The following is a 23,504-nucleotide window of genomic DNA, read 5'->3' as shown; positions in this document are numbered from 1 at the left end:
AAAATTGACGAAAAATTGACGAAAAAACGACGAAAAAATGTGACAAAAAAATTACAAAAATGTGATAAAAAATGTGACAAAAAATGTATTAAAAATTGACGACAAAATGACAAAAATGTGATAAAAAAAATTACTAAAAAAGTTACAAAAGTGAGTTGAACACCCAACAAAAAAATGTTGGTAAAAAAAATCTGATGACGTGAGGAAAAAGATCCTCTCGGTTCAGGCGGGAGTTAAGAGGTTAACCATTTCCCTGGCCCTAACCTTAATTTGTGTCATGATATATCTCACGTTTTCACAGCAGACTGTCCCTCCGGAGCATACGATCTAGCACCGTTTATTATGATAGATCCATGTCTAACACTAACCATTCTGATACCGAGAACCAATCATCTTCTCGCGCGACAGGTGCGCTCGATTCTCATCCCTCTATGTCTCTTTGTGGATAATTTCAAGAGTATTTTTTATTTTAGATGTAGCCGGTGAGTAAATCCAACGCACGTGCTCGATGACAGTTGCACGGCGAAAACGTCAATTTATCCGCCTTTACATCAGCGAGAAAAACACGGCATATCAACAGCGCTTTTACCTTCGACACTCTCGACTTATGCAGGGAAAGATACATTTCGTGATCTGAGGATCCTTTATAAAGGTTTTTGGCAGGAGACACCGAGTCGCCGTTTTTGCCCAGCACCTTATGGTAAGCCCTTGTTGATTTGAAGACTTTTGTCATATCAGCTTGATTTCTTTCATCACATTGTTTGACAAACTGTGCATTGCATCCCTTTTATTGCATTGTATTGAATGCCATGTCCCCACCAGGCTACCAGCGCAAAGAGACCCTCCTTGCAGGGTCCGATACCACCTCCGCGGAAGAAGACCACCCCCAAACCAGAGCTGACGGAGGAGCAGAAGCAGGAGATCAGGGAGGCCTTCGAGCTTTTTGACACGGATGGCTCTGGCTTTATTGATGTTAAAGAGCTCAAGGTATGTGGAGCCCGTGCATACTGCTAGCTCTCATGTGCGTGCATTGAAATGTTTTTGTATTGTTAGGTGGCCATGAGAGCACTGGGGTTTGAACCAAAAAAAGAAGAAATCAAGAAGATGATCAATGAAGTGGACAAGGATGGCACAGGAAAGATCTCCTTCAATGACTTCCTGGCTGTTATGACACAGAAAATGGTATTTAAAACTGAAATGACGTGCAGGAAAAAGAATAGCTACATGGTCAATACTGTTACATAAATTGTGTGTCTAATTTAGGCTGAAAAGGATTCGAAAGAAGAAATCCTTAAAGCTTTCCGACTCTTTGATGATGACGAAACGGGCAGGATCTCCTTCAAGAATCTTAAGAGAGTGGCCAAAGAGCTGGGGGAAGCCCTCACAGATGAAGAACTGCAGGTACAACTCAGGCCTACACATCCAGAAGACACTATATTTATTCATATAGCTATTATCATGTTCGGATACTAGGAAACTGCATGATATTAGGTCTAAATCTTTATAGATGTTATTGTCAAGATTCTGAATACTTGTCACAACTAAGTTTTTTGTCATCAATTCCATTTCTAACGTTTTATTGTTTGGCAGTCAGTGATTTTGTTTTAACCAATAAGAAACAGAAAAAAAATCAAAAGAGGTCTCTAAAAGTAGGGTTTTTTTCAAAGCTTGTAAAGACATTTTTTGGTTTTCCAGGAAATGATTGATGAGGCAGACAGAGACGGAGACGGGGAAGTGAACCAGCAGGAGTTTCTGCGCATCATGAAGAAGACCTGCCTATACTGACCACTGTATTATGGCAAATGTGAGTTTGTCCTGAACATGTATGTTACTGCTGCTGAATTTAGATAGTTCTGTCGAAACCGGGGGTCTCCGAAGGCTTTTCACATTTTGGCATAAGCTTTACAGATGCATTGTCTCCTTTTGCACTAAATTATTAAATCAACATACACACACATTTAGCTTAGCATAGTGAAATCTTAAGAGAAAAATGAATTAGTTATCATACTTGGTGTTGAAATGTCATCTTGGCTACTAATTGTCCAGGATGCCTACATAATGGCTCATATACTCTAATGTTTTTAATGTGAAAAAGCTGGAGACCCCTGTAGCAAAACTATAGTGTTGTGCCATATGAAGTCTTACAAAGTACATAAACATATATATATTACACTACTATATTATATTTGCAAGATACAGTTGAGCCACAGTTATTGCAAGTTTGTATTGTAAACAATGCTGCTCATGGTTCAAGCGTGCCTGCCTTTGTACAATCTTTTTTGTGTTTACATTCTTGTTTAGTGTTGTGTATTACATGTTTGGGCTCATATTCTGGTTTGGATAGCTGTCTCAGGTGATGCCCCACCTCAGTGCTGCGTGTCGATCTGTGCCTACACCACCAAGGGGTGTTCATGATCAGTCATGAATACGGCACAACCTGTATATCTACTCTCTTGTTGATGCAAAGAATGCTACTGTGCAGATTGCATATTAAAATTACTTGTACAACTTTTGTCCATGGATTCATTCATTTAGGTAACTGCACATTGTTTTTATTAATAGTCAAATAATTCAGAGTCCCCTCCTGGAAGCGCCACCTTAACGTGGTGGAGGGGTTTGAGCGCCCAAATGATCCTAGGAGCGCTGTTGTCGGGGGCTTCGTGCCCCTGGTAGGGTCTCCCAGGGCAGACAGGTCCTATAGGTCAGTGACCCCCATTATAACAGGTGAAGGGGTTTGTGAACCCCCGCCCGGGTCACACCGTGAGAAATAGGAACATAATTCTTTAAAAAGAAAGGAAAAAAACAAACGGCTGAAATAAAATTCATCAAACTACGAACAAATAATGGCACTCTCTCTAAAATAGCAAAGCAAACATTACATTATACGCTAATGAAAATATGTATGTTTTATCTAAATGATCTGGCGACCCCCCAAATTTGTCTCACGACCCCTTTGGGGGTCCCGACCCCCAGGTTGAGAACCACTGCTATAGGTGACGGGTCAGAAGCCCCTTATGAGAGACCAACAGGCCCGGTTAATCATGAGGGCATCCTCCCGTGGACCCACCACCTGCAGGAGGAGCCATAGGGGCTGGTGCAATGTGCCGCAACCCGGCAACGGAAAAGTGGAAGAAAATGGATGGATGGAAATAATTCAGAGTGTGTACCATCTTCAACTGGTGCCTGTTAGGCTATTTTTAGTTTGCAAGTAAAGCACACAAGTAAATAAAACTGCTCAATTTATTCTGTATAGGACTCGGAAGAATTACAAAATATGTCATAAACAGCAATAGAATAACAAAATCACATACTTGGCTCAGATTTAACACATACAAAGAGAATACAATTCATTGAAATAGCTGCACTAAAAATCTGCAAGTACAGATATTTTCTCTACCTGATTATATTAATGCAGTCAAGAGGAGATTTCTCAGCTTTGACTGAGCTTAGTCTTCAAGGCAAAGTCTGCACTTAATTTACGCATCACATCACCGTGGCTTTGTCCGACCAGCTCCTGCCGGGTGGTTCCATAGTTTGCTTTGACAAAGTTGGCGAAAGGCGTTGGAGTCCGAGGATTGGACGGATTAAGCAAGACCAGTTTTCCAGTGCAGATGGCACACACAAACCTTTCTGTGTCAAGAGATTTTGAATGCCGCCCGATCCTATGGAAAATCAGAGTAGAATACAAAATGATCACTTATTTGAAAATAAATAGATTTAGGAACATGAATAAAGCTTACGTGTTCTGACAGCGCGTGCACTGGTATTGGAACTTGTACTTTATGTCATAACTGTGGCAGCGGGTGACCATCGGCAACTCGGGGTGCACCACTGTGGACTTGCGGGCATACAGCTTCCAGAAGTTTCCGTGACCATCTCGAACACCATTTATCAGCCAAGTAGCTGCATGACACATCTCATGGATCAGTGTGTCACGTAGACGATCTGCACAGATGCATCATGACGTGAATTAGTTTGATATGGTGATGATCAAAGAATGATAAAAGTCTTGACTATGCATTGAAAATGTTTTACCTGCAGAGTCACAGACTTTCTCGGACAGTTCAATGCGAGCATAGCGATTCCCTCCTCCTCGTTCCTGTCCTGTGATACAGTAGCCTGCTGTTTTACGCATCTTCTTATTCCATGTCACAGACATACTTTCTGGAAGCTTTAAAAAAATATACATATATATATATTAATTCTACACTAGATGATAACTAAATAGTATTTAAGACACTCGGCATCCTGTTTACCTTCCCATCAAACACACTCGCATTATAGAGTCTAAACAATCTACTTGTGAGTTCGTCCTTGTTTTGCTTAAAATTGCGGCCATATGCGTTCTCAGGATTAGAGAGCATTTCCAAAAAGCAGCCTGGAGTTTTACACAGTGGAACCCTAAGCAGATAAAGATGAATAAAAGTTACTCTGTACATAGATACTTATTAACATAGAACAGATACCATATTGCTTAAAAAATAAAAATGGGTTTACCTGCTGCGAGGCCCATGGCGAGTATCAGTCTGGCTAACTGTTGGTCTGAGGATGGTGTTTTTACTTGGCGTGATAAATTTGTGCGGCTTCTCATTAAATAATTTCACCGCTGACGACTTCTGGTCATTTGTAGGAATAGCCGCTGCAACAGGCTTCTTGATTTCTACAGTAAATGTTAAAACACATTGCAATTATTTTTTAAGAAACCATATTGAAATTGTTGACATTATACGCAAAGTACAGCCAAACTTACCTTTTCTCGGGGCAGGTGAAGTACCACTTTGCAATATGTTTTTCTTTTTAAGTCTGTCTAAAAGGGAAGTAAATTCTTCCTCTGAACTCACTGAATCATCAAGTCTGGAGGGTGCTGAAAGAGTTCGCTTCGGAACACTACTAAGTTCAGAGATCAGTGAATTTACAGTTTTACTGGAAAAGAGTGACAAGGGAGAAGGTTTAGCTGCCACAGATGGTGAATAGCTGCCATCTTTACGCAATGTTGTGCTCGGTTTCTTGTTTGAAGGTGGTTGGGGTTTCACATGGCGAGTTTTCCATGTGCTCTTTATTACAATTTTATCCTCTTCATCATTATCACTGTCGCTGACAAAAACGGGTGAGTCACAATGAGAGAGAGGTCGACGCAACAGAGCCCGAGATGGAGTGTGGCTCTTTTTCGGGACTGGAGAAAAAAAACCAAAGGATCATTACTACAAAATCATGATCTTCTACATAAATGTAAATCATTCCCTTAATTTAATTAGTTTACCTCGTGATGATTTTCTGTCAACAAAGTCATCATCTGAAGAACTATCATCCACTATAAAGTTTTCGAGGCTGTGAATAACAAAAGCGCATCTTGATCCATCTGCATACAGTATTTTAGCCTGTTCATTTAGGTACATTACCTGTCTTGACTATAACTTTTTGTAATAGTCCTGGGCTTCACTTTAGGAGTTTTTACCTGTTGGAGAACTAAAATAAATAATAATTACACCTTTTTTTTAATCTACATTATATTATACAATTAAATACAATATAGAAAAACTGACTGACTGACTGACTTACAGGTCTCAAAAGTGCCATCACTGTCTGAACTCAAAACAACAACGCTGCAACAAAAGACTCATGTAAAACTGAACAACATACAATTATTGCATAACTTCTTCTTCTTACCTCTTTTTTCTTGTGGAAGACATAGGCTTTTGAGAATGGGTTTTGGTTTTCGGCGTTGCCTGTGCTTTAAAAACTACAACAAAATTTTATAGGATGCTGTACTATCACAGTTATAATCCATTTCAACATTAAATCTTACATTGTTCAAAGTCATCATCACTGGAGACAATGGGAGCATTTAATCTGTAGTCCTTGCTTTGACTCAGTAGATTTTCTTTGTCTGCCTTATCATCAGTATCACTGTCAGAAAGGCCAGAGGAAGCACATTTGGCGTCACTCGTTCCAGGATGTCGACTCTTCCCAATGGTACTAATCAGCTAAAAACAGAGAATAAAGTACACGACGAGAAAATATGAAAGACAGTCAAAATTAAAATGTTTTGCTACAAGGAGTACAATATACCTTTGCTTCTGTTACATCCAGTCCTCCCATCTCCATCCATCCCATCTTTTTGGCAACTCTTTCAAATAGTTTGCAGGTATCGTTATCCATATTTAAATAAGCATTCAACAATACGATCACGAAAACACTTGAATCTAACTTTGGGGGTTACATAATAATTTAAAGGTCGCCCATCCTGCTAATGTTTTCTTCATTGCACTTACAACATAAGCACAACGTGATATTAAATTGAGTATGGAAATCAACCAAAGCCGTATTCTATGCATTAATAATACTATGCATTCGCTGTTCTTACAATATGTCCAAAAATAAACGTACTGTGAAATTCACACCGCAAAACAAGTAGCTATTAGCTTACACGCTAGAAAAATTCAAACGTCCGCCTCACATGTAACGGAAGTTGTCATAGTGGCAATCAACCAATCACAGGCCGTGGAGGTGGACCAGCTGTTCGCTGATTGGTCAGCAAACAGCTTCCTTTTTTACTTTCCATTTTTTCTCCCTTTTTTTTGGATCAATCAGAAAAATTATAAACATAATATCAGATATCACAGATTGGATAATTATATAGTTTCACACACGTTTAGCACAAATATTGAGGGTTTTCAAAGTCTGTTATCTGAACCTATATTTCAGAATTATTATTTTCAGTTTTATTGCCTTTGTTAGGGAACAGGTTCACAAACTAGGAATTTTCTTTGGTTCAATCGTGCAACATGAAACATGAAACATACAGCATAAAACTTGGTAGATAAATAATAAACTATTAAAACTATAAGATCATAAGGGCATGCATAAAATAGGTTAAAATACGATATAATAATATAATCAATATATAATCAATAATTTGACACAGAACAACAGCGAATGCTACAGATATACAGGTATGTTATGTATTAATAAAACTATACATTTGCTGTTCTTACAATACTGTGAATTTCACACCGCAAAACAAGGAGCTAGCTGCTAGCTTACACGCTAAAAAAAAAAAGTTTAGACGTCCACATAGCGGAAGTTGTCACAGTGGAAATCAACCAATCACAGGCCGTGGACGTATACCAGCGGTTCGCTGATTGGTCAGCTCCTTGGTCAGCTCCTAAAGTGAAAATAGTAAAATAAGATATAATAATAGATGATATCAATTTGACACAGAACAACAGTGAAACATAGCTTCAAACCACTCACATGGTTTGACAAACAAAAAAATCTTGAATCTTGAATGTTACAGATGTACAGGTGCAGGTGCAAGTGTTATATAGGCTACACACAAACCACATAGTGCAATAGAGCAGCGCAAATGGCTTTTGTTCCACAAAAGCTGGGACATTTGTAAAGATAAAATTTAAAGGAGCTATACCTGACTTTTGTCAGAATTAAAATTTGCTTTCTTTTGAAAGTAATATTGAATTATACTTTGTTTCCCATTTTTTGTTGTTGTTTTTTTTTACCTGAAATTATTCCCAGCACCCCCTGCTGAAGTGCCCCCAGGTACGGGGACTCCTAGTAAACACTGAGAACCTTTGTTTATTTTTCATTATTGTCATTATTAGTAAAATCCAGTTCGTATGTGACTGTCAGCCTATATTTATTAAGATATTTTTTTACTTATTTAGAAGTACGGATAGTTATTTAGAACGTTTGGCCATGGATTCAAAGGATGTGCGTAAGTGGTTGGTGGAGGTCGGAGGGGCTGATGCCAGAGATTGGCAACCTCGCTTCCACCAGTCTGCCACCACCGAAAGTGCCCAAAGAATCATGATTTAGACAATTATCAAACAAAAGTAGGCCTTTTAAGCTGTTTCAACGTAATCATTCCATGATATCCAAATCTGAAAACACACAAAATTAAATAATGATATAATAAAATACATCTACATCGATTTACAGTGCAGTATTTCTTTATTTCGTTTTTGTGGGGGATTTTCCTTTTGTAGTTTTCTTTTTGGATTGATTTTTTATGGCTTTGCGGACCCGGTGTCCTCTCCACCATGCTTGAGCTATGATGGCTGCTCTGGTCTGGAGCTGGAGTATTCTCATCTCCTCTTGCCTTGCCACCTCTGCCAGTTTGCGCCTCTCCATGACCTCAGTGTACTCCACCTCTATGGCTGCACACAACGTCTCCGTCTTCATCAGCTCCTCCTCAAGCCTAAGGAGCTCTTCTTCTCTTGTTTCGAGATCATCCTCAAGAAAGCATGATCAGAAGAAGTGTTAATTTATTTACTATCAGTACTTGAGTATCTACGTGAGTAACTTTCTTTAAAAGAAGTTACTCTTCAAAAGAAAACAACTTTAACTAAACGTTAACTAAACCAAATTGTTTTCTATTTCCTACTAATTTGGATCATTATTCTTACATCAACTTAAGTGAAATCATTTGTAATTAATGTGGCTACTGTACCCATCTCTGAGTACAACAAATCCTCAAGCCTCATCATAAACCACTTCTGCCATAATAATCAGCAGCACAAGGTAAAAAATGGGATCACTGCTCTAATCATCAAACCTACCTGCTCCGTCTCCATGAAACCATCAAAACATTGAAACATATAGTCAGTTTCATCCATCACGTTTTCAGTGCCCTGCCAATCAAAAGTAGGCTATATTAGGCTGCAAGAACACACTACACAACATAATCACATCAGTCATTTCAATTACCTCTTGTATATGCCGTTCTCTGTCTCTATTTTTCAAGTACAATTTGTTAAGCTGGACTGAAAGCTGGCCAAATTCTTGTTGGAGATTGTCCTGTCTAATCTCTGCTTCCTTAAAATATGCCTGAGCAGCCTCATCCTCAACTTCCACAGGCAATTGTTCCATTTTTAATTTGATTTTCTTGATTTCACGTGTACACTTGTCAATCTTAAATACAAACACAAAAATGGATGAGGTGTTGATCAAATGCCGATTGGGGGATAATTGGCTCACCTTGGAATCCATCTCTTTCAATTTTGTGCCCATCTGGTTTAGAATGACTTTCAACGCACTGTCCATCTCTTCTGGGACTGTCTCCTCTTTTTTGTGGATGAATTGCTTTGTCATAATCTTTTGGAGGCTATTTATAAACAGCTGCTGAAGATCTCTGTCTTCCTTGGCCAATTCATCCTTCACATATTGGTATTCAGGTTCTGGGTAACACTGGGCAAGTCTAGAACACACATCCCTGAAGGAGTTCTTGACTATGGTGTTATTCCAGATTTCAGTCTCTCTCTCATCCTCTTGAGTTTCTTGCGGCTTGGGAACATTCGCCCTCTCCAGATTTTCACAGTAAAATTCATGCTTTTGTATTGCCATATGAACCTCCTTGTCCTTTTTGACTGACAAGTAGTCCAACAAAAATGCAAGATACATGTTCTTCTCTAGCAAAGAGGCACAGTTGTTTATCTTACCACAGAAAATTGGAAATAGTTTCATGGCTTGAGAACCATGGCACAAGGATGCTGCTGGGGTGTCATCAGCCGACATGTTGGCTTGAAAAGATAAAAAACGCTACAAGAAAATGATTACAAGAGAAAAGGTTAACGTTTGTTGGGAGCCTACCATTGTAAACTTTACATTACGCACAAAATCAAATCAACGCAGCACTTAAGATGGGGTGAAAATAACTTGCTTACAATTAACTTGTTGTAATCCTCCAGACTGACAAGCTATGGATTTTGTTGCTATAATACAGTAGCCTATATGCAACGTTACCCTGAGCTGTCATAGAAAATTGTTTTGTTAAAGCTTTTTTTGATTGCTTGTTACTAGGATACACCAATGAGATAGATGTCATAGAAGGGGGCGTGGCTACACCTTTTAGCCATTTTTTTGCGAAATATAAACTTATTTATCAAACACAGATAAAGTCAACTCTGAATCGGGCCGGCACGGATGTTTTTTCACAGCAGATTGTTCAGTAGAAGCAAAAAAAAACGGCAGTATTAGCTAGCATATAGCATGATGCTAACATGTCTTTGTATCTTTAATTTGGAGATAACTATATTCATAATTCAGTAGTTTTGTTAATCGCCCATATACAGTCATGTTTTGAAGCAGTTGAGGGGAAAACCAAAAGAAAAATCTAAACTTTCTCCAATTATTCAAAAGCTACTTGAACAAACGCCACTTCTCTTCTTGTTGACTGTTGAAATGTTGTTGCTGTATATCTGGAATAGCTCTATCGAGGGTATTCGAATTTTTGATCGTGAAATATGAGTTAGCCGACGATACGGTTTTATTCCTGAAAGATAAGGAACATGTAAACTTTGCTACAACAGTGACAATTTTCAGAAGCCTCTGGTTTAACTTAAAATAAAATAAAAAGTGAAATATTATCTATATGAAACTGTAGACCAGTCAATTTGCAATACTGCCTAGCATCTGTGAATAATAGTGGACTTTAAACCAGTTAATTCACATTTCATATGTTTTTGTTTTTAACCACATAACAGTGGTATAGTTTGACAGTGCAGTTCATTTATTTTCTATCATTTATTTTCTAAAGCCTAACCATGTGAAAAAATAGGTCGGCCTAAAAAAGGCTTCATGTACAAACACATAGCTATCCAATACAGATTTGTCCTGGATACTTAGTTCATGGGTTGTTTGTTTGTTTGTTTGTTTGTTTGTTTGTTTGTTTGTTTGTTTGTTTGTTTGTTTATTGTGTGCTCAATATTTCACTTGAAATTTCATCTGAATTGGCTCCAGTTATAGAAACTGAACAACCTTTAATCCTGTAGTGATATTGATATTTAAATTGGTGGAATATTCTACTTTCAATGGGCCAATTTAAATATTTGCCAATTTAAATAGTTTTAGAACATAACATTTTAGATTCTAACATTAGAACATCATTATACCACATTAAACAGGAGGGCTGCACCAGGGACATAGGATATTTGAGATGGGAATAACAAATATGTTTTGTGTATGGAGTTTGCATGTTCTGCCCATATCTGCGTAGGTTAGTGGAAAAACTGGTGCAATAGGTTAATCCTCCAGCCAGGTGTTTCTGACCACCAGCCTGGCTCCACATCATGGAGATGGGTTCCCGAGTGCCAGCTCACTGCTCCTCGCCCAGCGCCATAGAGGATGGGTCAAATGCAGAACAAATTTCTCTACAAAGATTTCTCTACAAATATTAATAAAGTATAACTCAACTTTACTATAACTTAACATGACTTCAAAATTGGCATTACAATGCTATTTTACTAAAAAGCCAAGGGCTTTAGCCTGATTTAGTCTCTCACCATATTTGAAGCCTACCTTTTCGTGCATTGTCAGTAAATTCTTGTTCTAAAAAGTTGCGCTAGAATAGGCAGGCTAAATGGCACGAGACATCCCACATTTTCACTAGTCTCCAAATGCGAGCGGTAATTAATTTTAAAAGATGGCAGTCAATTACACGAAATATAAAGAAAGAGAAACTTTAGAGGTTAACACGAGGACAGACGGAGCTCCGTCTCTGGCTCCGTCTCCGTATCTGACTCTGCACCATCCTTTTCAGCGCAGGCACAGGCAGGGACTCGCCTCAGCTCATGTTTGTCATTTATAACAAGAAAGTTGCATCTAAGCCGGCTAGTAGGGTAGTGTTAATTAAAAGCACACAAGAGCGAGGCAAGACTTATTTCTCTTTGCTTGTTTAGTGTCATTGCAGAGCTCACCTCAGTGATGTGTCGGTCGCGGCTCTTTTGAACGAGTAGCCTATTTACAGTGAACGATATGAACGGGTTCGCGATTGGCAATTTTTTTGTTGTTATTATTAGCCTATTGTTTTATTCCTCTTGGGAGGAGGGGCGTCACTTAGATGTGAATGCTTATTTTGCAAAACAAAAGTCACTGCTGGAGTGGGTCGGAGAGAGGAGTGGCAGAGGAAGTGAATGCACGACCGCGGGACGTGAGCACGGCCTGCGGGGAAAGAGTAGGCTATTGGAGTGCGGCTCTGTAGAAACAGCGAGAGAGAGCGCGTGAGAAAGGCGCGTGGGGTCCGTGAGTGACGAGGCGGCTGCAGGAGCCCCGTCACACACATCTTCCACCTGTTCGCTAAACGACATCACCGCGCCAAGAACTGCCTCCTCCAGTCCGCCCAGGTCATCTCCGCCGCTGCTGCTGCAGCCCCACGAGGAGCTCAATGTACTGAGCAAGGCAACGAGTTTGAGAAATAAAAGTCCCAATGAAATAATAAACAACGGCTACAGAAGCTAGACCTCTTTTGTTTTTCCCTCTTGCGTGAGGGAGAGATAGGCAGAGAAAAAGTTACGTCAGCAAGAATTGCCTTTTTGACTGGGATAAAAAGCTGTTTCTGCCGTATAGTCATGGTGGTTAATTGTTCAACTGAAGTGACAAAGAAATCAGAAAGAATTGAGATGTTTTTTCTTGATGCGGCTAAAATATTTCTAGATGTGGATGACGTCTCGGGAGAGGATAAAAGCCTACACAAAGCTGCACAGTACAAGAGATAAAAGAGCGCTAAATGGGAATGTGGTGGGTCATTTGAATTGTTTTCCCCCTTCAATGTTATTTATTTGAACAGTGTTGTTGCATACGCAATGCATTAGGTGGCGGCATGCGCTTTTGTTTGGCCTGCAGTGGCCCACCTTAAAGAAGAAGCCACACTGCTGACGTTACTCAATGGATTTAGCGGATTATTTGGTTTATAGTTTCTGTTTTTTTTCCTTCTATTTTTCCTACGTTCTCTATTTCTCAGTCTTTCTTGTCTGTTTTCTTACGTTCCTCTTTGTTAATTTGACTGTAATTATTGAACTGACACACACCAAACTGCGGGGGGCAGCATTACGCATCCAAGCGTACAGCCTGCCGGAAATCACCCGAAGAAGAGAACGAAGACGTTGCAAAATAAAAGCAGCTGCGGTGCGAGGCTCATCCCAGTTCCGCTCAACCCTTGTTCTCCCGTGCAGCTTCAGAGCTACAAAGAACGTTAACAATGGCGGACGATGGCAAACTTTTCGTCGGGGGCCTGAGCTTCGAAACGACCGAGGATGACCTGAGTGAAGCCTTCGGAAGATATGGAAACATTGAAAAAGTCGATGTGATCAAAGACAGAGAAACCGGAAAATCCCGCGGATTTGGCTTTGTGAAGTACGAGAATGTTGACGACGCCAAAGACGCCATGGACGCCATGAACGGCAAGACTGTTGGGGGACGAACAATTCGCGTAGATGAAGCTGGAAAGGGTAATCGATCCGGTGGACCTCGTGGTGGAGGCAGATTCGGTGGCGGAAGAGGGGGGCGTGGCTTCTCGAGAGGTGGCGGCGGAGGATACCAAGATCGCAGCTACGGCGACCAACGGGGCTACGGAGACCAACGGAGCTACGGCGAACAACGGAGCTACGGCGAACGGAGCTATGGCAGCGGCGGCGGCGGCGGCGGATACAGGAGCGGTGGAGGAAGAGGAGGAGGAGGAGGAGGAGGTAGTTACTCCTCTTACGGCAGTGGCAACTCTTCCGGCGGTAGCTACGGTAGAGACAGCAGGGGGCAGGGTGGATCATACCGTGAGGGATATGACTAAACACCTCCCTGTTTCAAGATCATCACTTGGCTGGCTGTATTGCGAAGATGCGCTTCTCAAGGAAAATGTCTGTTACCTTACCTTACTTTATTTTGTAGTTCTGTTATTGTTCACGCATCTTAAACCTGAAGCCATACAAAACTGGTCATTCCCGAACTACCGGTAACCATGTTTACACACCCCGCCCTCCCTCTGAGGTCTGTCCGTCTTGTTTTTAAACCATTTGAGGAAATACACCACTCAAACGGGCTTGCGTTTTTTTTTTTTTTTCCTTTCCTGAACCTAAGCAGTTGGAGCTCCTATGTGTTAAATTCTCCCCAAAAAAAGGGAATTCCTTTCAGACTTTTGAACTACTCATCCGAAGTGGCCAGCAGTTCGTGAAGTTGCAAAACACCTTGCCCCAGTTTGCCCAAGGTGTCTCCCGTGCCCTGCTCAGCGTTTGAATTTTTAAATGTGACGTTTAAGTGGATTAATCTTGTTTCCTAAAAAATTAGTTTCCTCAAAGTAGCTTGAATTGGGAACCGTTTTGTACTTTATGTTCTTTGTATGATCAATTTGTCAGTTTGGCTTCATGGAGCCCAATAAACAGACTGTGGGAAAAAATAAAAACGCTGCGGACATTTTCTGATGTAAGAACCGTACATGGTTTGTACATGTACAATGAACCACTGATAAATTCATGAGATTCACCCAGACACTAACAGATGAGTCCACAACCAACTGTGTACATTGATGCTGTTTAATGATGGAAAACACACATTTTACATTTTTAATTTGAATGTTTTCGAAATTAAAGCGTCAATCAACTAGCACCATTACCAGTAACTATTCGAGTTGCATGCAAAAACAATGGTAACAGTCACAAACTAAAAGGAGGCCACACTCCTCTCTCCTGCTGCACACACCCTGGTTTTTTTTGGCGCCACAAGATTTAGGATTCAGAATACACTTATACGCAAAATGTCCCAACAGCATCAATGTATGTCAATATATGGCATCATGTTCAAGTATTGTGTTGGTTTGGCCATGGCCCGAACTAAGACGTTTATTTTTTCTTTTGTTTAATAGACCAGAGTAAGTCAGTGCCATCTCTTTATTTGTTGTAGAATTGTATATCCAGCCTTCGTATCAATGACGGCATACAATTAAAACAAGACAATACAAAATGTCTTAGAAAATAGCCACCTAGGCCATTGCTGTTTATGTGATAAAAGATCAAAGTGAATGGACTTTTTCATGGAGAATCTCCTTTTTGTGGAACTTTTTTCCCCAATCTTCACACGCTACCAATACAAAAAGATTCATTCGCTTTTTTCTCTCAGAATAATGTAATTACATTAGTATTGGCTACAATAACCTTTACCTGAGTAAAGTATATAAAGTTCAAACAGACCTTCAGATGGGGAAACATGTTGGCATGATCTCCAATAGAGAAGGTGTGGCATGTAGGCCATTTTCTCAGAATGCTGTTCAGTTACCTCTAAGGGTGATGTCTCTTTCATTGTCTTCTCCCAAATTGCTTGGTTGCAGGTGACATCACAGCATTCTAAAGGCCTATACTATTACATAGAGGAAAAAAATATTTTGTTTTTGAAGACATTTTTGGTCTTGCACAGAGATATCGTGGACCCAGTGACTGATATTAATGATATTTTTTTTTAATTCATATATTTTCTTGTGACTTGTGAAAGTGTAATGCTGTTAATAAGAAAAAACTGGCCCTTACCCCCCCCCCTAGGTCCGATGACATCATCATATTCTAGAACCTGAAACCCAGCAATAACATAAATAAACAAGTACTTTGGCCATTGCGAGTACTTATCCAGACAAAGGTTCCCGTTCTGCAATGGCCTTGCGGAAGCCGCGAGACAGCGGATACAACATGCTGTGGTGGGGGTGCACAGAGGGCAAGCGATTCTTCATCCGTTCATCATAATCAGTCCAATCACACACAATCTGTCAAAGAAAATACAAGTATGGTATGCAAGCTTGTGTTCTACACGAAGGAGAAAATACATATTGTAACAAGTTACAACCCGTAGGCAGTGGGCCAGGTTGCAGTAGGCATCTGGAAAATCTGGTTTGAACTTAAAGGCTGTGCGATTATAGCCTCAGGGATATTTTCTAGAATCCAGGCATGTCATTACAAGTGTTTTTTGTTTTGTTAAATTGTAAACAAAAGAGTACAAATAGGAATTAAACGGAGAAATCCAGTATTTTGACCTTATGAATGGAGGCCAAATTGCTGTGGGCATCAGCAAAGGCAGGGTTGATTTGTATGGCACGTGTGTAGCACTGAAGCGCTCCCTGAACATCTTGCATTTCCTTCAGAGTATTTCCCATGTTTGAATAGGCATCAGCAAAGGTGGGACTAATCCTACATCAAAGATATCAAAAAAGGTCTCTGGCTAGATAATATTGTTACGGTAAAGACGTCAAACATTGAGCATAATTAATACTATACCTGATGGCCTCCTTGTAGTGCATGAGAGCTTCCTGGAGTTTCCCTTGTTGTTGCAGGACACTTGCCAGATCGGAATGAGCAGCTGCAAACTCCGGGAATACCTAATAATATAAAAAACAAAACAAAAAACACACCTTTGTTTTTTGTTTTATAGTTGAATTGTTAAAATTCAATTTACTTCTTCAATAAAATTTAACTATAATGTATAATAGGCAACTGCATAATAAACAAAGAGAGAACATAATTCACTTGATGCAATGTTCTGTCACCACTTGCCATTAATGCAGCTGATTTTTATTTTATTTTATGGATTGTTGGACCTGGACCAAATATATAATATGTTTTATGGCCCACAATAATAATCCCAAAATAAATGTCGATTGAGGCTTATTATCCCTTCATTTCTTGCAGGTGGTTTTGGTGAGTGACAGGAGCTCCATAGCAACGCTCTGGGGCGGGACTTCAGACTTGAACAAAGCTCTTTGGCTCGCATCTAACAAACTACTGGAAAGACAGAAACCGAGTGAACAACAGGTGAGGGATGCACTATATGACTCTACCTGTCTCCTCCTCTTCATCTCTGCTCTCTCTTCCTCCCTCGAGTGCATGTCGAGATATGCACCTCCTCAGCGGCCAAATTGAAAGGAATGCGTCCAAAATCCCGCGGGGTGTTGGCCGGTGACAGTAATTCTGCTGTTTGTAGCTGGCGGGTCCCTCGTGCTTGTGTGCGTTCCTGTGCGTAAACAGACACAGTATCAGGCGATGGTTCCGTGTGCCGATCCAGGACAGTTTTGGAGGGATAGGACTCCACGATCGACCCAGTTTGCGTGGGCGAGCTTCTGCATGGGCTCGCCCGCGCAAACACTTCCAACCCCATTGGTAGTTATTACGACCGTTACTACGCTTTCTGTGGTTGCTAATGACACCCTTATTCTTAAATTCCCATATACTGAAGTGCTCGTCAAATAAATTTCGCCCATGTTTGGATTACTTCACAACCTCAGATGTGGGACATGTGCTGCAAGTGTTAGGTCCCTGTAATGCAGGCGCAGCAAGTCCATGCAAGTGCGTAGTGGGGCTGTCGTTACACACTGCGCGCAATAGTGCTTTTAGCGCGACCTTTTCACTTGCGCTGGTCTGATTTCACTGCTGCGCGTGTTCACTGTCCAGCTGTAAACCAACATCCCCTGGGTCATTCCGTGCCAAATCACCCAAATTCACAGAATCTTCCAGATTTGGATGAAACTTTTTTTTGTCAGTTCCTCCCCATGTATTATGAGCACATGCAAAATGATTTGCTCTAACTCCCAATAGTTCTTTTTTTAGGCAATTTATAAAACAACACCTTTTTTGGCTCCCAGGTGCTTTTTGTGTTTGTGTGCAAGAGTTGACGCTCAGTAATAGAACATGTAGGGCTACAATTTGGTCTGTGTCATGACATGTCATCCATCTACAGCTGAAATCCACGCATTCATCACTTCCAGACTCGACTACTGCAATAGCCTCCTCTACGGACTTCCCACCACTCATCTCCAAAAACTGCAATACATCCAAAACTCTGCTGCCCGCCTCCTCACCCACGCCTGGCCCAGAGAACACATCACCCATGTCCTCCAACAGCTCCACTGGCTCCCCGTTCAATATCGTATTCAGTACAAGCTCCTCCTCCTCACCTACAAATCCCTCCATAACCTGGCCCCACCCGACCTCACCGAGCTCCTGCAACAACACCAACCATGACACCAACCCACCCGCCGCCTCCGCTCAGCCGACTCCAACCGCCTCACTCCCATCACCCGCACTAACCGCCGGAACTCTCTAGAAACTCTGACTCACTACCAACCTTCAAATCATTGCTCAAAACCCACCTGTTCAAACTGGCTTTTTCCTAAACCCCCCTTTTTGTGAGTAGGGGAAAGCTGCTGACCCGGAGCCGAGACAGAAATACCATGAAGCGAATCCACCGTGATACTCCTGGTAAAGACGGATATACGACGGTATTAGGTCTTGGGAAGATTGACTCAACGAAAGTGAGACTTTAACCGAGTTATTTCATTTTTTGATTTCTTATGAACCAATTTTGAAATCGTAGATGCTTCTGTTGTTTGATAAAGCTAACATGACACATTAATGTTGTTTGATAAAGATAACATGACACATTTATGTTGTTTGATAAAGATAACACGACACATTCATTTTCTGCTTAAGATCGCGTTTATGCTAGTTGTAAATGAGTAAAAGCAACAAATACACATGCTATCCAAAAATGCAATTGCAGGCTGTAAAGTAAATATATAATTTATTCATAATTATGTATTACGGGTACCTTTTACCTTCTGTGGCAAATTATTGCATATTTTAATTTTAAAGAATCTTGGCCTGGACACTCTTGAGATTTTTAATCTCAACGAGTTTTATCCTGGATAAAGGACTTTTTTTTCTCTCTTTTTTTTTTTAAAGTTATCGCACCATTATTAATGGCACATTATTGCATTTATATGTCATTCCAGACTAGTTATTATCACTATTAAGTGAATTACAGCATTTGATTTTTACACATTATTGACATCAGTGTTGATCTTTTGTTTTAGTGAAGTTGACAGAAAGATGCTGCTGAATTTAGGAAACAGGGAAGACCCTGACATTATGTTGTTTTTTTACTTTGTTATTGCATCTGCAAGCTAACATTATTAACCAATTTCTCTCCTTTCTTTACTGATTACAGCAATGGCCGCTACCACAATAAAAATGTGATTTTGTTCCAAAATATTGTCTCTGTCCCTTGTTGAACAAATGAACAAATGAAGGCACTGTCCTTCAAAATACAATGAAAGGAGTTAAACATACAGTTTTAATTTAATAAAATAACCCAAATAATAGTACATGTAGCCTAAACTAAGTTACATGTCAACACATTCGAAATTACACAAAACAATCCCGACAATACATCTGTAAAACATGAAATAAATACCGTCGTATATCCGTCTTTGCCAGCAGAGGGCGCACTATCACGGTGGATTCGCTTTTGGTAGATCTGTCTCGGCTCCGGGTCTGCAGCTTTTTGTTTTATCCCCCATGTAAAGCGTCTTTGAGTGTCCAAAAAAGCGCTATACAAGTCTGATGTATTACTATTATTATGACATTTCCAGGAACAATCATCAAAAATGTGCTAAAATGTAAACTTTTGGAATTATAGGCTGCTAAAAATGGCAATTTTTGAGTTTCAGATTTCCCCCCCCAAAATGTCAGGGGCTCTACAAAAAAAGTGTATAGAGTGATCATCTTCATATTTTAGTTTATTAGGATATAACCATGCTGCAGTAGAAGCAGGATCTCAATCGGATAAAGGGTCTTTGAGCTCAAAAATGGCCCTTTAGTCTATGCAGAATGTGACCACGTAGCCAACTACTGAGACACTTATATCAGTCAGTCTGTAGCCAGAAAATGTCATGGTTAAAAAATATTTTGAATGCCACTCGTTTGTGCAAAAAACAAGCACATTTCTAACCATCTATTCACTGTTAAAATTGAAAAGACTAAGTTTATAACAACAAAAAATGCATGTTTATTTTCACAGACCAATATGAACATTTTAGTTTTGCCTGCTCCCTCCCACAGCCTGTACAATCTGCCAGTATGGTGGGTCTTCATTTGTACATGTCCTCTGCAGTGGGAATCTGATTCTCAATAGTCGCCTGCCGACTTGGTTTGGCTTCAAGACATTTCACAATTCCACCAATCCCATCACAGGGACTCTTACCATGGCTTAATCTGAGGCTTTGCTTTATGTGATTTACTAGTGTGCAAATATCGAAGGAGTACATTTCTTCAATCTCACCGAGGACAATATGGAACAGAATACCCTCTTCATTTGGCTCTAAGCGTTCTCGTGTGTAAGCAGAACCTGAAGCTGACCATGATCAGTACCAGCCTGGAAAATGTGTTGCCTGTGTTTATGATGCTCACTGGTGCATTGGCAACATAATGCAAAGGAATGATGAAGAAAAGGATGTATTTGTAAACTTTATGAAACAAGAAGGAGAAAACATTTTTTCCTGGACCCCAGAAAACCACCAAGACCAGTGTTGGTGCCATCTTTGTGAAGCTATAACTCAAAGACCCTTTATCCGATCGACATCCTGCTTCTACTGTAGCAAGGTTATGTCCTAATAAACTAAAATAGTCTATAATCTAAAATCTATAAATCTTTTGTAGAGCCTCTGACATTTGGGGGGGAATCACAAATTATTATTTTTTAGCAGCCTATACATTTACCTTTTGATGATCGTTCCTGGAACTATGTTAGGCATGGCACAGACCAAATTGTAGCCCTATACACGATTATATTACTGAGCTATAGCATTTTAAAGATGCACACAAACGCAAAAGCACCCAGGAGCAGAAAAGGTGGTTTCAACTCCCTGTTTTGTAAAACTATTGGGAGTTTTGCATGTGTTCATTACTCATGTGGAGGAACTACATTTAATCTGAGAGGGTCAGGGAGGCTGTGGGTGAAGCCACATGTAATGACCCTAATGCATACTTTTCTGACAATCTATTGTCCAATTTTTTCGGTGCCTAACTTGAAATATGTGTACTCGTTTGGAGAGATGTCGTCACATCCGTTGGCCGTGGTAGGCATTTTACATTTTCATATTTGATAAAAATGTGATAAAAACGGCAAAAACAATGTCCATGAACAGGGCATTGCTTCTCTTGCGCTGTAAAAGATCTATCATTTTATAAAACCGAGTTAGAGGCCTGGATGCATCAGCTGTTGCCGACCATTCACCAAAACATCCGGCGAAAATTGCGGAAGTAAACAATAACAGCGATCGCTCGGTATTGATTCAGTAATTTCATGAACCGAGGCTTCAGTCCGCTTATATATAATAGATCCATGCTTCAGTCGAATGATCTATTGGTTCACGAAACACTGGTTCATTTGGCACGCTTAAATCGACACCAATGGGCCAGGTACGCGCTTCTGTAAGTCCTTATGGTGGGGAGCTGACATTTCTGTAATACCACCCCCTGGTGGCCAGGAGCGACTCTTGGGAGTAGACTGTATTCAAACCCAAGAACGGCTTAAAAGCCAGGCTCCAAGCAGTATTTCTTTTTCTAAAAATCGCTATGACCCATGTGACCACGCTGGGTTAGGTGAAATGTGTTTAACCACGCTACGTTTTATTCATCAACCCGAAATTTGGAAGCATTTTCAGTACTGGCCCCAGAGCCTGTCAATCTAGCCCTGGAGCTCTGTGGAGGCTTCCCGCCTTTTTGCCCTTTTAAGGAACAGGCGGGAACAGGCGGGAACAGGCTGGAACAGGCTGCGTAGGAGGAGCAGAGGAGGGGCTAGAGCGGCCATTAACTTTCATTTTGCCCCTAAAACGGCGTATTAGGGCCATCTAGTGACGAAGAGTTTAAATAGTTTAAAGTTTAAATATGAACATCTACCAGGAAAAAAAGCAGCAAATTGTCGTGATTTTGAAACATGCACATTTTTGAGGGGAAAAAAAAGCAAATCTGCCTGATAAAAATAAGCACATTTTCTAGAAAAAAGTAGCAGATTAGTCAGAAAAAGAGTGGAAAAGTTAAAAACTGTCGCAAATTTAGTCTGTGTTAGCCTCCAAAATAAAAGCAATTGAACTGTATACTTTTAGATTAGAGCGGTTATACTAGGCTACAAAATATCTAGCCTTGCTCATGTTCAAATGTTATTTAGTTGACAGGGAACATGAGCATTATCATAAACATGAGAAGATGCTGGTAGAGCTCATTTCCATCTGCCAGCCCTAGTGAAAATAACAAATGTGTCACATAATTGTCTTATGTGTTGTTATTTTTTTGAGAGCAAATCTTCTACTCATTTCTGCCAAATTTGCATGTTTCATCATCTCGAAAATTTGCATGTTCATTTTTTTTATCTGTCACTACATAATAATACGCTGTCGTATTACAACCATCCCTACATAATATACATATATTTTTTCTTCTTTTTTTTATTGACATTTATACAATTGATAACAACAAAGAGGAAATAGTGCCAGGGATATATTACATTTTACCAGAGGAAGATCTGTCATTAAAAGGAAAACAACAACACTCATAAGGACAATATTAAGAGGAGCCAGGAGTAAGATTGTACTTTTCTTGGATATACATTGTTTTACCTGCTTTTTTATTTTGTATTGAATTAATAGTAGAAATATATAGGTTCATGTCTGCAAGGAAAGTATAAAAGTGTTTTTTTTGTCAGCCTTAAATCTCATTTTATGTAGGTGATACTTTCCAATTAAAATATAAAGCTGAATAACACATTTCACATCTTTCAGTTTTTGATCAAAGTAGATACATACATCTTTGGCGTTTAAAATAATTAATAGTCCAATTTTCCGGGAAAGATAGTTTTGAACATCAATCCAAAATATTTTACAGTACATGCATTCTACACATTTTGTTTTTGTTTTGCGAAGAACATTTTCCCTCGAACGGGCTTCGCGCTTTACCGGAAGTGTCGAGCCGACGGAAGTGACGATCCAAAGGAAAAAGCGGCAAAAGTAGGCGGGGCGTAATTTGCTGACGTTCCAATATAAAAGCAGCTGCGGCGCGACGCTCGGCCCAGTTCCACTCATCCTTTGTTCTCCCGCGCAGCATCAGAGCGATCGTAAAGAACGTTAACAATGTCGGACGAAGGAAAACTTTTCATCGGGGGCCTGAACTTCGAAACGACCGAGGATGACCTGGCCGAAGCCTTTGGAAAATATGGAAACATTGAGAAAGTCGATGTGATCAAAGACAGAGAAACCGGAAGATCCCGCGGATTTGGCTTTGTTAAGTACGAGAATGTTGACGACGCCAAAGACGCCATGGACGCCATGAACGGCAAGACTATTAACGGTCGAGCAATTCGCGTAGATGAAGCTGGAAAGGGTAATCGATCCAGAGAAGGTGGAGGATTCGGCTCGGGACCTCGTGGTGGAGGAAGATTCAACAGTGGCTCACGCGGGAGAGGGGGGCGGGGCTTCTCACGAGATGGAGGATACCAAGAACGCAGCTACGGCGGAGGAGACCGGGGCTATGGCGGCGGCGACCGGGGCTTTGGTGGTGGCGGCGGCGGCGGATACAGGAGCGGCAGCGGCGGTGGTGGCTATTCTTCCGGCGGTGGCGGCTACTCTTCCGGTAGCTACAGGGACAATAGGGGGCAGGGTGGATCATACCGTGATGGATATGAGTAAACTCCTCCCTGTTTTTCACGATCATCACTTGGCTGGCTGTGTTGCAAAGATGCGCTCCTCAAGGAAAATGTCTGTGTTATTGCTGACCTTATTTTGTAGTTCTGTTGTATTTGTTCAAGCATCTTCAATCTGAAGCCATACGAACTGGTCATTCCTAAACTAACCATGTTTACCCCCTCCCCCCGAGTTCTGTCCGTCCTGTTTTTAAACCATTTGAGGAAATTCA

At 40.5% G+C, this 23,504-nt stretch overlaps 5 protein-coding genes across 5 annotated transcripts; 3 read left to right on the top strand and 2 right to left on the bottom strand.

Moving 5' to 3' along the window:
* Window positions 1–486: 486 nt before the first annotated feature.
* On the top strand, window positions 487–2,413 carry cetn2 (centrin, EF-hand protein, 2). The gene is made up of 5 exons (XM_079556783.1): window positions 487–700; window positions 823–987; window positions 1,054–1,182; window positions 1,264–1,401; window positions 1,696–2,413. Exons 1-5 carry the CDS (start codon window positions 698–700, stop codon window positions 1,783–1,785), a joined length of 525 nt encoding a protein of 174 aa, XP_079412909.1. The 5' UTR covers window positions 487–697; the 3' UTR covers window positions 1,786–2,413.
* A 906-nt stretch (window positions 2,414–3,319) lies between these two features.
* gcna (germ cell nuclear acidic peptidase) lies at window positions 3,320–6,739 on the bottom strand. Its single transcript, XM_079556768.1, has 12 exons — window positions 6,070–6,739; window positions 5,807–5,984; window positions 5,668–5,740; window positions 5,560–5,603; window positions 5,400–5,466; window positions 5,261–5,328; window positions 4,751–5,173; window positions 4,498–4,660; window positions 4,257–4,401; window positions 4,036–4,171; window positions 3,741–3,945; window positions 3,320–3,662 (listed from the first exon to the last, which is right to left on the bottom strand). The coding sequence occupies exons 1-12, from the start codon at window positions 6,157–6,159 to the stop codon at window positions 3,431–3,433; spliced, it is 1,824 nt and encodes a 607-aa protein (XP_079412894.1). The 5' UTR covers window positions 6,160–6,739; the 3' UTR covers window positions 3,320–3,430.
* Window positions 6,740–7,968: 1,229 nt separating this feature from the next.
* On the bottom strand, window positions 7,969–9,546 carry LOC306963256 (uncharacterized protein; the record flags this gene model as incomplete). Its single annotated transcript, XM_079556773.1, has 4 exons — window positions 8,995–9,546; window positions 8,725–8,928; window positions 8,577–8,648; window positions 7,969–8,250 (listed from the first exon to the last, which is right to left on the bottom strand). Exons 1-4 carry the CDS (start codon window positions 9,529–9,531, stop codon window positions 7,969–7,971), a joined length of 1,095 nt encoding a protein of 364 aa, XP_079412899.1. The 5' UTR covers window positions 9,532–9,546.
* A 3,318-nt stretch (window positions 9,547–12,864) lies between these two features.
* Window positions 12,865–14,112, top strand: LOC306963263 (cold-inducible RNA-binding protein A-like). Its single transcript, XM_079556781.1, has one exon. The coding sequence runs from the start codon at window positions 12,992–12,994 to the stop codon at window positions 13,574–13,576; it is 585 nt and encodes a 194-aa protein (XP_079412907.1). The 5' UTR covers window positions 12,865–12,991; the 3' UTR covers window positions 13,577–14,112.
* Window positions 14,113–22,632: 8,520 nt separating this feature from the next.
* On the top strand, window positions 22,633–23,501 carry LOC306963264 (cold-inducible RNA-binding protein A-like). The gene has a single exon (XM_079556782.1). The coding sequence runs from the start codon at window positions 22,724–22,726 to the stop codon at window positions 23,276–23,278; it is 555 nt and encodes a 184-aa protein (XP_079412908.1). The 5' UTR covers window positions 22,633–22,723; the 3' UTR covers window positions 23,279–23,501.
* Window positions 23,502–23,504: the final 3 nt, after the last annotated feature.

Source organism: Gobius niger (genome assembly GCF_951799975.1).
Source record: "Gobius niger genome assembly, chromosome: 5".
Classification (NCBI taxonomy): domain Eukaryota; kingdom Metazoa; phylum Chordata; class Actinopteri; order Gobiiformes; family Gobiidae; genus Gobius; species Gobius niger.
This window is presented reverse-complemented; position numbering and strand designations above follow the sequence as displayed.

Coding starts and splice junctions, on each gene's coding strand:
- cetn2 (XM_079556783.1), top strand. Junction 1,183..1,263: donor CTGTTATGACACAGAAAATG/GTATTTAAAACT, acceptor TGTCTAATTTAG/GCTGAAAAGGATTCGAAAGA. Junction 1,402..1,695: donor TCACAGATGAAGAACTGCAG/GTACAACTCAGG, acceptor TTGGTTTTCCAG/GAAATGATTGATGAGGCAGA.
- gcna (XM_079556768.1), bottom strand. CDS start 6,159: ATGGATAACGATACCTGCAAACTATTTGAAAGAGTTGCCAAAAAGATG. Junction 5,467..5,559: donor TGATGGCACTTTTGAGACCT/GTAAGTCAGTCA, acceptor TATTTATTTTAG/TTCTCCAACAGGTAAAAACT. Junction 5,174..5,260: donor TGACAGAAAATCATCACGAG/GTAAACTAATTA, acceptor TTTTTTCTCCAG/TCCCGAAAAAGAGCCACACT.
- LOC306963263 (XM_079556781.1), top strand. CDS start 12,992: ATGGCGGACGATGGCAAACTTTTCGTCGGGGGCCTGAGCTTCGAAACG.
- LOC306963264 (XM_079556782.1), top strand. CDS start 22,724: ATGTCGGACGAAGGAAAACTTTTCATCGGGGGCCTGAACTTCGAAACG.